This window comes from Emydura macquarii, unplaced genomic scaffold, assembly GCF_026122565.2.
Source record: "Emydura macquarii macquarii isolate MOO-44397 ecotype Brisbane River unplaced genomic scaffold, CSIRO-AGI_Emac_v2 contig_2457, whole genome shotgun sequence".
Classification (NCBI taxonomy): Eukaryota; Metazoa; Chordata; order Testudines; family Chelidae; genus Emydura; species Emydura macquarii.
In genome coordinates, this window is record NW_027132594.1 from 1695812 (window position 1) to 1708362 (window position 12551).

Consider the following 12551-nt stretch of genomic DNA (forward strand, 5'->3'; position numbering starts at 1 on the left):
TTGATGGGTATGCATTTCCCATCAATGCTGCGCAGTGGAGACGGCACGCTAAACAGAAATTACAAAGTCAATGGGAGTTACACAAGCTACTCTGCGTAGCTTACATAATTCCCATCAATGGCTGCCGAATTTCACTGGCAGTATAGACCAGGCCTTAATTTCTGCATGGACGTCCGTCTGACTTATTTAGGATAGCAAAGTCTTGGGCTGTATAGAGGAAGGGAGGGCATACCCTGTTACCTGGGATTCTGCCAACCCAAAGCTCATAGTAACTTTATTTTGTGCGAAGTGGTGTCAGGAAATAAGCCAAATGGAGACAAGGCCATCCAGCCGATAGATGGACTGGTAGAAACAGTATAACACAAGTATTCTTACTACAAAGCTATACTTTACTTAGGCTCAAACACAACATGAGAGTGTTCTTTCTTTAAAGCTATACTTAGGCTCAAGCACTTACACATGTCCACAACAGGTTAGTAAAACACCTCAACCCTCAATAATTACCAAAGTCTGGGGCGGCTTTCGAGTGGAAGCAGCTATGGCTTTTCAGTTGGCCTGATCTTCCAGCTGTCGTTGGAGGATCCAAAAGCTGTGTCCAAGATGAGATTCCAAAGAAAGGCCTAGCAAGTTTGGCTGCTGTTAGTGTAATACTGATTATCATATTTGTTGCTATCAAATGGTCCCTGGCCCTTTTACTGGTCTATCAAAATCTCCCTGTACAACTCTGTGTCAGAGGAAACTTATGGTTCTTAGGTGAATAACTTTCTCAAGAGAGCAAGATCATGTATGTAATACAACATTACCTTTCTTATAAGCACATAAGAATGGCCATTCTGGGTCAGACCAATGGTCCATCTAGCCCAATGTCTTGTCTTCTGACAGTGGCCAATGCCGGGTTCTTCAGAGGGAATGAATAGAATAGGTAATCATCAAGTGATCCATCCCGTTGTCCATTTCCAGCCTCTGGCAAACAGCAATCCCTGCCTACCTGGCTAATAGCCATTGATGGACCTATCCTCCATGAACTTATCTAGTTCCTTTTTGAACCCTGTTATAGTCTTGGCCTTCATAACATCCTCTGGCAAGGAGTTCCACAGGTTACCTGTTAAGCATTTTACCTGTTAAGATGCTCATCAGATAAGGATCATCTGTAATCCAAAAGAGGCAGATTCTATGCTTGAAATTTCACTTCAGCTCTCTCTATGCCAAAATTAAAAAGATCATGAAGAGACTGGACTTTTCTCCCCCAAGTTCCCTTGGAAGCAGTCAGCTTTCTTGATGAAGCAATAGAAAACAAAAATGAAAGTTTAGATGAAGATAATACTGTGGAGGTAGTTCAGAAGCAAGCAAGAAAAGAGGCAGTGGAGTTCATTCAGTCCTGTTTATTAGGACTTCTGTCTATTGCTTGCCTCATATTACATTTAGTGGAATTCTCTTATACAGTTTCTCTCTTAATTGTGATTACTGTAAAAAAAACCCTTACATTTTTTTCTGTTCACCCCTTTAACAAGTTTAAAGTAGACAAAAATACAACTCTGACTTGCCAAGAAGTGCAGCCTGAAGACTGGACAAGTTTTGTGTGGAGCCTAAGGCTTAGTATTTTAAATAGATCATCCTATCTGTTTTGTCATTGTAAAACAATGTGTAACTTTTTTTCCAGTGATGCATGTGTTGATTGTAGTCTTATATTCTGTGGAAGAATCTCACTATCAAGAACGATTCCTTTTCATGAACATTGAGTTCTTCTAGTTAGTTTGATAAATCTGTGCTATTACATTTAAAAAGAAATGAAGATAGAGGGAAGCGATGAAGGGAAGTAAGGAAAAAGACTCAACCTCCAGGAAAATACTAGCACATTTTAAATAAAGGATGTTAATCAGGAACATTTGTTATCTTGTAAACTTGGATCAGAGCGACCCACATCAACACTGGACAAGTCACTGTTTAGGACAGTGGTTCTCAACCAAGGGTACGTTTACCTGTGGAGGTACATGGAGGTCTCCTCGGCGTTATGTCCGCTCATCTAGAAATTTGTCCAGTTTTATAACAGGCTACATGAAAAGCACTAGTGAAGTCCGTACAAATTAAAATTTCATATGGACAATGATTTGTTTATGCTGCTATACATACTATATCAGTGTTTCTCAACCTGGGGGTCGTGATTTATTTTATAGTTATGGTAAAAATGAGAAAGTAAGGAAATTTTCAGTAATAACGTGCTGTAACACTTTTATTTTTATGTGTGATTTTTAAAGCTAGTAGTTTTTAAGTGAGGTGAAACTTGAAGTACGCAAGACAAAACAGTCTCCTGAAAGGGGTACAGTAGTTTGAAAAGGTTGAGATTTAGAAGAATTGGGATATTTGTTATCACTGTGTGCAGGGTAGGGGAGAAGAGAGAGGGTGACTACTTCTCTTCCTCTCATGGAACTACCCTCCTGAGACACTGCTCTGCCTTATCAGTCACCATTTGATATTGGCAAAATGTGAAAGGATTTGCTAGTGACTTTGCATCATGTGAGGTATAGGAATTTCTGTCTGAGTAAGCATTGTCTGGTGTTTGAAGTACGAAGTTCAGAATAACGATATCTGAATTCTGCCATATAATTGGTGCATCATTTATCCTCTGTCTGTTTAGCACAATTTAGATAATAGGGAATTATCTACCACATGTTGTTTGAAGCTTCAGACATTTATCATATAATGCAATGTTATATTTTTTTCTGTAAACTTATATTCATGTGTACTACTTACACAAAGTAGTACCGAATAGCATATGCCAGAATCCCTGGATACTAATCCTGCAAGAGCAAGGCATTCCAGCCACTGTTTTTTTTTTTTTTTTGTACTTTTTTTTGCTACATAATCTGTTGTATCACATAGTACACTCTCTATTGCTTGTACCCAGAGGACTTCTATATGCTAGACATTTTTCTTAGAAAATTTTCCACAGTTGCAGAAAGAAGCTCAGGACCCAGAGTTTTTGCAACTTTAGTAGTGATATAGACCACTGACTGCTCCAGGTGTTTAACACCTCGCCACAGAACCCTACTCAGGGCTTATCTCATCAGGGTGTCAAAAATGCTATTGGCAGAAAGCAAGGTAGTGGGGAGAATACAACTAGGTAAAATTTGATTGAGTCCAAATGTGTATGTTACTCATGGAGGAAAAGTGTAAGATTGTATTTCTGAGTTGATCTATGGGGATGTCTGTGCTAGGAACACCTTACCACTATAGGAATTCTGGTACTCTATACTGGCAAAATGCTTCTAGTGTGGACACAGCAGATGTGTTTCCCCCCATGAGAAAAAAGTTATACTGGTGAAAAAACAGTTTTGCCAATATAACTGTAACTATGCTATAGACTTCTGATGGCACAACTGGATTTGCACTTCATATACCTGACTGACATGACGTAATGCCAGCAGCAATCTGTAGTGTAGACATAGCCGTAGACAGTAGAGATGTTTGGCAGTTGGGTCATAATGAGAGAGAAGAGGGAAAACATTGAAGCAGCCTCATCCTAGAAGGAGCACATGTCCTTGAAAAAGTTAAATCATTCTCTGTTATATATATATATATATATATATATATATAAAAATCTTTTACTTTTGGTATGTATTGATACTTCTCATTATGTAACTATTCACTTACTAGTACATTTCAGTATTTGAAAGCTCTAGAGAGATTTGGGAAGAAAAATAGGGGCATAGCTTGCTTTTAGTTCTGCTAAAATAAATTGGACAGGTTTTTTCAGAGGTGAGGGGCAGAATAGAAAAATACATTTCTAAAACAAGGACCTATGCTATCTATGCATCTACAAGCATCCTTTAAATGTGTTAATAGAGTTCTTCTTTTCTTTTTCAGAGCTAAATACCACAAATTAAAGTATGGCACAGAATTGAATCAGGGAGATATGAAGCCTCCAAACTATGATTCTGGTAAGAATTTAAGAATGAGGGAAATATGGTATAAAGTTCTCCTGTAATTTTAGCTACAGCTTACAAACTGTATTAATAGAATAGTTGGAAAACTTAGTGGACACAAAGAGGATAATAAAGATGGTTTAGTGTCGCAAAAGACAAATGATAGTCAATACCGTTTACTAAACTGATATAATAGGTACAGTTTGTTTCTTCAACATCTGTAACTAGGCCATAAATCAGTTTGTTTATTCTCTGCTCTTCAGATCAAAATTCAAGAAAGTTCTGGAGTCTCAGAATGGTATGGAAAACATATCTGGAGACTCTTATATTGGAAAAATAGAAGAATTGTTGTGCATTAAAAATAGCAATGTAATACTAAATAGCAATGAATACAAAATGCATAGTGTTTCATGAACTTTATTGGATTCCAGAAGAATTTAAACAAACATATAAGAGGTAAACTAAAATTGGAAGTACATACTTTGGAATTTTATAAAATTACAATGACAACCTGGAAAATAAATATATGACAAATGATGACTGCATTGTTGGAAGTGGACAACTCTTCACTGGATCAATGGGTAGTTTTCTTGGGTTATCCCTCCAGAAGATGAATCTTCTACTTCTCATAAAGAAATGGAGTGACTTTAAGCCATAAAAGAGGAGGAATAGGAGTTCCATTTGTTCTGATCAGCAAAATAAACCTTACCAAAAGGACTTTTCCCCCAGGTTCCAGATTATGCAACATGTCCTTGAGAGGAGGAAGGAATAAGCAGAAATTATTTCACAGTTGTGTTCTCCCTTACAACCAAAAAAGAAAAAAAGCCTACATGGAAGTCATTTCTGCAGACCTCACCCATGCCATTCACTGGAAGGAGACTGTCCTGGTTAATTGAGTCCTGGGCAAATCCCTATTTCACTGGATGCTGAAGGTGGTCTAAAAACAACTACCTATCAAATCCTCCACAATACCTTTGTCCTTCCTGATGCATCTTATTTCTCATCCCTTACAAAATGGTGCCACTGAGCTCTTGTGCCTGGACTGGAGGAATACTCAGTTCTCTTACATCCTATATGTAGCTACTTCAAAGAATAGAGGTTCTTGCACCATACAGGATCCAAAATTGTTTTTCCACATGCTTTCAGGATAGAGATTTTTGTATTTTTTCTAGTCCCTTTGAGTTGTACTTGCTTCACTGCACATTGATTTGTGCACATCTGCATGTTTCTCTTGGACCAGGTCAGAAAAAATGTTCAGGCTTATTTCTGGTGATCATTCCTGTTTGGCCCCCCGTGGTACTTGGAGGTTCTAATAATTTTGATTATAATTCTCCTAATCAAGGGATTCAGCTCTTACCTGTACTTAAGCGACATTCTCATTAGAGACTCTTCTGTGCCATTTGGCCAATAGTCCAAGTTCCTTCTCTCTTCTCCATGAAGGAGGGGAAGCAGAGATCTCTCTGAGATGTCTTTTCTTCAACATGAATATACAGAGCCTCCAGGTTTCCTGTCTCAAGAAGAGTTAGTGTGAACTTACCTCAGTCTTGATGCTTAAAGGTTTCTTGGCTTTTATCTAGCACAGGTTTTGATAGTTATACGATGGATCCAGCTGCATTCAGAAAAGCAACGTCTAAATGACAGATGATTTCTCATTGCTACTTCTGAACAGGCTTGTAGATTCAAAGTCACAATATTCATATGGCACTTTTATACGTATTTATTTATAAAACTGGGCTGACAGCAGCAGCAGCATGTTTGTTTATGCTGTAATGGATTGCGAAAAAAACTTAGTTATTTTAAAATGTAAATAAAAAATTAGTTTCAGGTGAAAATCTGAGGAAAATATCTTGAGCAACTATTAAAATAACTATGGCTGGAAGAAAACTGCCTATTGTCCAAACAAAATCAGCTAAATCTCTTTTCTTTCCCCACACAAATCATTTAAATATGACTGAACTTTAAGTTGTCTGTAAATAGCCCTGACTGAGAGATGTGTCCATGACCAAATCTTAGACATTGGTTGGATAAACTATAACGAGCTATCCTGTGTCGATACAGTGGGAACCAATAGGATTTTTTTCGTGGTGATTTTTTTCTTTTTATAAGAACCTAATTAACTTTAAAATGTGTGATCACTCCAGTAAACACAAGTACAGAATTCCAGATATATGAGCGTGACAAAATCCTTCTGAAGAAAAGGTGTTGGAACCAGTGAGATGCTGGGGTTTACATTGGGAAATTGTGGTGATATGAAGGAGGTTCTGATGACGAGTATAACTTGTTCTGAGTACAGTAGTATGCTGATGACAGTCTTTGTAGTGTGCTCTCACAGGTAACACTGCAGAGTTTCACTTATTTTAAGATCTTTAAAAATAAGACTGAAAAAAACCTAATATTAATGAAATCTTTTCCAGATGAAGGGAATGAAACAGAGATTCAGCCCCAACAAAATAGTCAACTAATATGGAAACAAGGGCGACAGCTGCTGAGACAGTAAGTGTCAAAGTTCAAACAAGGGAGGTAGACACAAACAGGCTTGGAAATTGAATGTGTTCACTGGGCTTTTCTTAAAGATTTCCATTAGACATTTCTCTTTTGTGTAAAGAGTGGCAGAGTTGGGTTAACTTTTCCTTTTGTCACTCTAACTGTTCCAAAGTTTGAGAAATGTTGGTAAGTTACAAAGTAGAAAAAGTAAAAAGTGGGAGAGGGGCAAACTACTCACCACCCTTCATTTTATTAATCTCAAAAGGAAAAAATGGAGAAACGTAGTGGGAAAGGGATTAAAATTTGATTTAAGAAAATTAACCAAAATCTAATGAAAAATTTCCAAATTTTCCCCCAAAGTTTTCAATTTTTTTTATTCAAAACACATGACAACTTTGCCTCAAAGAGCTCCAGTCCAGAAGGACTAGAACATCACCATCTGTCTTGTAGTTTTCAGTTCTTGACATACTTAGCTTTGTAGAGCAAGAGATGGCTCCATATAATAAACTTCCTGCTATTTAATATAATTATTGCAATAAAGTAATAAAATATTAAAATAACAGTAGTGAGAACATACAATAATAATCTGTAGTGATTTTTGAAATGCTGTAATAGAAGATGCATTTGAAAAAATGAGGTCAAAATTTACATATTTTGTTCCAGTGACTGTCTCCCCAGTTGCGCAATATCACTGCAGTTATCAGCTTGTTTTAAATGGTTCTGGTCTCAAGGCAAGGTCAGTGAAGGGTCCTTTGTTCTGTAATTCAGTCTGTCCCCTCATAAACCCCACACCCCAAGCTGCCAGAGTCAGATTCTGGTGATTTTCAGGTCATGCTGCAAAGCTTATCTGTTTTTCCATATTTTCTTGTTGGGGAGGAGTGAATGGGCAGAAACGTGTAGCAGAAAAGTCTGTTTTTTTTTTTTTTTTTTTTTTTTTTTTTTAAGGGCCTTATAATTTTTGGCACTGGTCCAGTTTGTTGAATGGATTATTATTTAATATATTGTATGTGTACCCATAGTTTCAGATGGGCACATTTTAAATAAACATAAATATTTTCTTTACAATGACTCAGTGGTTTGAGGACATAGGTATCCCATTATATCCCTCTCTGAATCTTAGATAAAGAAGATAGTGGTTATACTTGATTCAGCATCATATATTATAAAATAGGAGTGGTGCTTAACTTGAATACTGACTTCATTTTGCACAGGTAACTCATGGGACTGCCTGAGATCCAGGACTCATTCTTCCCCCCCACCAAACTGGCCACAATGAGGGATGTAATTGTTGTCATAAATGCATGTAATGGCTTGTATTAATAGGGGAAAAACAAATGCCCTTGTTTGTCATAGTGTGCTCCTAAGCGGATGACACTTTACATCCTCAGAGACCTTTACAGTATTGACCAATTAATCCTCACAACAACACTGTGAGGACAGTAATATTAACCCTATTTTACAGATAGGAAAGAGACTGGAAGATTGACTTACCCAGCACCATACAGTTTATTATTGATAGAGTTGGCTTTAGAAATCATGCACCCCAACCCTAGGCTCAGTTTACTAGACCACACTTTCACCTCTTATGCACATGAGCCAAAGGCACAGTCTGCAGGAATATCTAAGATTAATAAAATGATTTAGTAAGACTAGATATGTACAAAATACATTACATCATAAAATCATATATTTTTCCTATTATAGCTACAGTAAGAGAATGGGAAGCTGTCACAGTAAGTGTTTACAGGCTTTGTTTAATGGCCATTTAAGGGACAAAATTTGAGTTTTACCTTTTGAAGGCTTTGGTTTAGATTTCTATGAACTCCACTTGACGAATAAAACAGTTGTGCTATGTTATATAAAACTGACATGATTTTTATGAATAAATTGCAGATGTTGTAAGTGAAAGTCTTTTTCCATATTTTTGGAGAATGTAATGAATAACGTATTGTATAAACTCTGACTACTAGGCTCTTTGAATTTCTCAGTGACTGTAGAGGCTGGTACAGCAAGATATGATCCCTTCTGCAGCTGGTACAAGACTATTCATTAGCATGTTTCATTAGCACACTACCATGCTTTGCTAAGCATTATACTGAAGATGAGTTTAGGGAGAAGCTTTTATTTTACTGAGATCTGCATGAAAGACTAGCATGCATTCTGTTCATACAGGTATCTACAGGAGGTGGGTTACACTGATACTATACTGGATGTGAAATCAAAACGAGTGCGAGCTTTGTTGGGCCTCTCAAGTGATGTGTCAGACAGGGAAAATGACAAAAATCAAGAATCAATGGTAAACGGTACAGAGACTGAGATTAAAGAAAACGCAATGATCGGGTAAGTGCCTGAGACGACAAATGTTTCTTTTGCGTATAAGTGCAAATTATTATTATAATAAATCTGATTTGTTCATTTGAAAACTTTTATAATTTTAATCTTCAAACTGACTGAATATTTCTAGCTAATTCTATTTTAAAATTTTAAAGGATGAATATGGAAGCCAGACTTCTCTAAATGTTTTGGTACTTTATAAGAATCATAATTTTATTTCACTGCAAGGTGACATTAGGAAGTCAAACTTTCTGATTTGTGATACATTTGTTGTTAAATGCTTAAGAGAAAATACCAAGTGCTAGGGTCAACAGCTTTTTCTGTTGTTTATTGGAAACCTTAATATAGATTAGAGGCCTCTGTGTTCTGGTAGATAGTGCTTGCTGTTACAACAGTATAATTTAGTAAGTAGAGAATTTTATTTATAGTATCTGAAAATATTTTGAACAATGATAACTTTTAACTGTTAAAATTCTCCAACTTAGTCAGTAGTATATACTTGGATAAATATGTGAAATTCTGGGTATAATCTAAATGTAGCTTCCATATGCTCCTGCCCATACCTTTTTGATGCATTTTCTAATACTGTTGCAAATATGGTGAAATGAGTCAAATTGAGCAAAGCAGAACTTAGGTTTGGTCAAATTCAATTTTTTAAAATTTGATGGATAATACAAATTAATATTTAATTATTTTTTATTTTTATTGATTTTAAATTTTCACAGGTATGGGAAATTATGGTGTGTTAGGCCATTGGAGTGGGAGGGGGTAATAAATGATTGTACATGTTGAGATTCAAAACGTTAAAGCTTTATAACCATTACTGTCAAGACAAAACAAACTGTCAAGATTTTAGCCTTAAATCAAACTTTAAGTTCTCAAGCACAAGTTTTCTTTCTTTGCCTATTTGCAAATTTCAATTATTGATGGAAATATTTTTTCACTGATTAGTGTGTGTATAGTAAAATTGACATTTATAAACATTTACCTATACAAATCTAATCTTTTCAAGTTTACTTCTACTTGGTTTACTGAATAATGTTTTGCTGAAACTATTGTAAATATACTTTTTGATCTTTTCCTTGCCAGGCCTAGTACAGTTAAATATCTGAAACTTGCTTTAGGTGTTGAGCAAAATTATTCCTTGGTTCATGACTGAAATACTATAGTTTTGAAGATCTTAAACTAATAAAAAGGATGCTTAGTCATTTTGTTTAAAAATGTCTGACTGAGCTCTGAACTCCTATCAGTCGTACTACCACCACCACCAATCAGTAGACCCTGGTTTGTCTAGGATTGGCCTCTTGCTTCACAAGCAGATATGGTTTAAATGTAGCAGAGATAGTATCCTTTTATTCTGAAGTATAAATGCTTAATGTGACGCACAATCTCCAAAGGGAGTTCACAATAATCCAAGCCAGTAGATAATTGTAGTGGCTCAGGCATTTGTGGAGAGAAGTTACATAATTAACTCATTTTCATTCTATAATTAAAATTATGCTATTAAGTGAGAAATTGGGGCATATGAGGGGACTTCAATCTGTTAAATTATTTTGTGCTTTTAAATAGTTAATAAGCCTGTCCCTTAGGAGGACATCCTCTGGTTGGCAAGGGCTGCTCTTGTGTTGTAGGGACACCCTTTAAAGTCAGCCTTTCTGCTCTGAGGTATTAACCTAATGGAACTGACTATTTGTTGTAGAAACTGATGTTGGGTTTGGCAGATATATTTTTTCCCTTTCCATATTTATCCTCTTTATTTCTCTCCCACGATGGTTGTATACTCATTTTTGTTCTGGTCTTGAAGAAGTAGTGAGTTCTGACTACATATATGGCTTTCAGGTTGGGAGATACGAATTATTTGTTTCTGAGGTGAAGTGGGAATTAAGCCCCCTCTTCCTCTTTTTTGTTTTACTTGATGTTAGTAGAGTGAGACTTTCTCTCTGATTATTTTGTCATTTTCTGTTAGTTTGAATGGAAAATGTCTCCAGATATAGGGAGGTATACAATGAGTAAATTGGATTGAGTGATGGAGTTGAGCAAGCACATTTGAAGATACCTGTTAGGAAGATACTCAGTTGGAGTTGGAGCCTTGGAGTTGGTGATGGCAGACTGTCATTAGAGGAGATGAGTCTTGAAGTTGGTGGCAGCAGATACTTTGTGTTGCCTCCTTCAGCAACTCAATTCTCCATTTTGAGAACTATGCATGTAGTGTGGCTGTAACGGTTCCTTCAGACTTCTCCATAAGCTTTGATCTTATGGAGATAGATCTGTTTTGAATAATAGCGACACAAGGTGGGTGAGGTAATATCTTTTACTGGATCAACTTCCCCTTGGTAGAAGACAAGCTTTCAAGGTCATCAGAAGAAGAGCTGCTGTGTAGCTTGAAATTTTGTCTCTTTCACCAACAGAAGTTGTCTCTCTAATATCCTGGGACCAGCACAGCTATAACAACATTTGAATAAGGTTAACATTTGCATTTGCAGGCTATTTCTGGCTGTGAGTGTTCAGTGTTCCTCCAATGTCATGTGTAACTTAATCTGTCGTTTTACAAGACATGCAATTACAGGATTATGTTATTACATGAGAACATTGCAATTTCTCAGACTGCACATCTCACTTGTAATACACAGGGTGGCTAACTGCTGAGAAGAGGTTAGTTGAACATTCATATGTATAGGATGTGACTAATGTTTATGGTTCAGTTTGTGTATAGGCCCTCAGTTATATACAGATTTCACAGTGGAGTTCTCTGAGCTTGTTTCTGCATTGCTGTTTGAATCTTCAAATTACTCCATGTTTGCAGATGTCAGCTCAGACAGTTGGTTTGCCTCCTCTTGGAAGCGAAGGGTGTCAGGGTTTTCCCAAGGGATAGAGAAGAACTCTTGCAGGGCAGACTGTGTTACTGGCCACTTACGTAGTGAATATTTTGGATTTTGGGTACTCTTGCATAGTAGTTCAGCCATCATCTCTTATTTCAGTACAGGAGGTATTCCATGCTTCTCTCCCTTTATTTCAGTCCTTATGGGTTGCATGGCCTGTCTGCTTCCCCAGCCTTTAGAAGAACACCAGTGCTGAGTACATGATTGAAATTCAGGGCAAGCAAGATGAGCCAAGTCCTAGTCAGAATACTTGTTCAGCCTTCAGTGACTTGACACTGTCAATCCCTATACCCAAACAAGTCAGCCTCTAAGATAGTGGTTCCCAACCTGTGGCCTGGGGCCCAAAAGTGGCCTGTGGGGTCTTTCAAAGTGGCCCGCGGCTCCCCTCCCCCTGGCTGCAGAAGGGAGCCGCTGCCTAAGGACCCAGGTGGAGCACATTGCTGTGAGGCTACAAGACCCGTGCACTGCAGCCAAGGGGACGGGAGATGAGCACTCCCCTCCCCCTGGCTGTAGGGCAAAGTGCTCTGCCTAGGTCCCTAGGCGCTGGGGTCCCTACTAGAGCCAGAGGGAGGGGAGCATTGATCTCCCATCCCCCTGGCTGCAGAAGAGAGCCACTGCCTGGGGACCTAGGTGGAGTGCACAGGGCTTATAGGACGTGTGCGGTTTCCCTGTTGCAGCCAGGAGGACAGGAGATCAGCGAGGAGACAGCCTGCCTGCTCGCTGAACTTCTTCTGTCTGGCTGCAGTGGTGGGAGGAGGCTGCTGGCAGAGACTGGTGGCCTTTCATGGTTGTAAAAATGATATCTGTGGCCCTTGAGCCAAAAAGTAGGGGAACCACTGCTCTAAGAGTATGTCTATACTGCAATTAAAAATCTGCAGCTGGCCTGTGCCAATTGACTCGGGCTTGGGTGAAGGGGCTGCTTAATTGCGAT

At 37.9% G+C, this 12551-nt stretch overlaps 1 protein-coding gene across 2 annotated transcripts in view; it reads left to right on the forward strand.

The window, feature by feature from the left end:
- The window catches only part of STRN (striatin), a 95227-nt gene that overhangs the window by 26108 nt on the left and 56568 nt on the right, over positions 1-12551 (forward strand). For both annotated transcript variants that reach the window (XM_067562673.1, XM_067562674.1), the window contains exons 3-5: positions 3865-3938; positions 6338-6416; positions 8580-8747. In XM_067562673.1, the coding sequence (XP_067418774.1) occupies positions 3865-3938; positions 6338-6416; positions 8580-8747 (321 nt within the window). The remainder of the gene's footprint in view (positions 1-3864; positions 3939-6337; positions 6417-8579; positions 8748-12551) is intronic.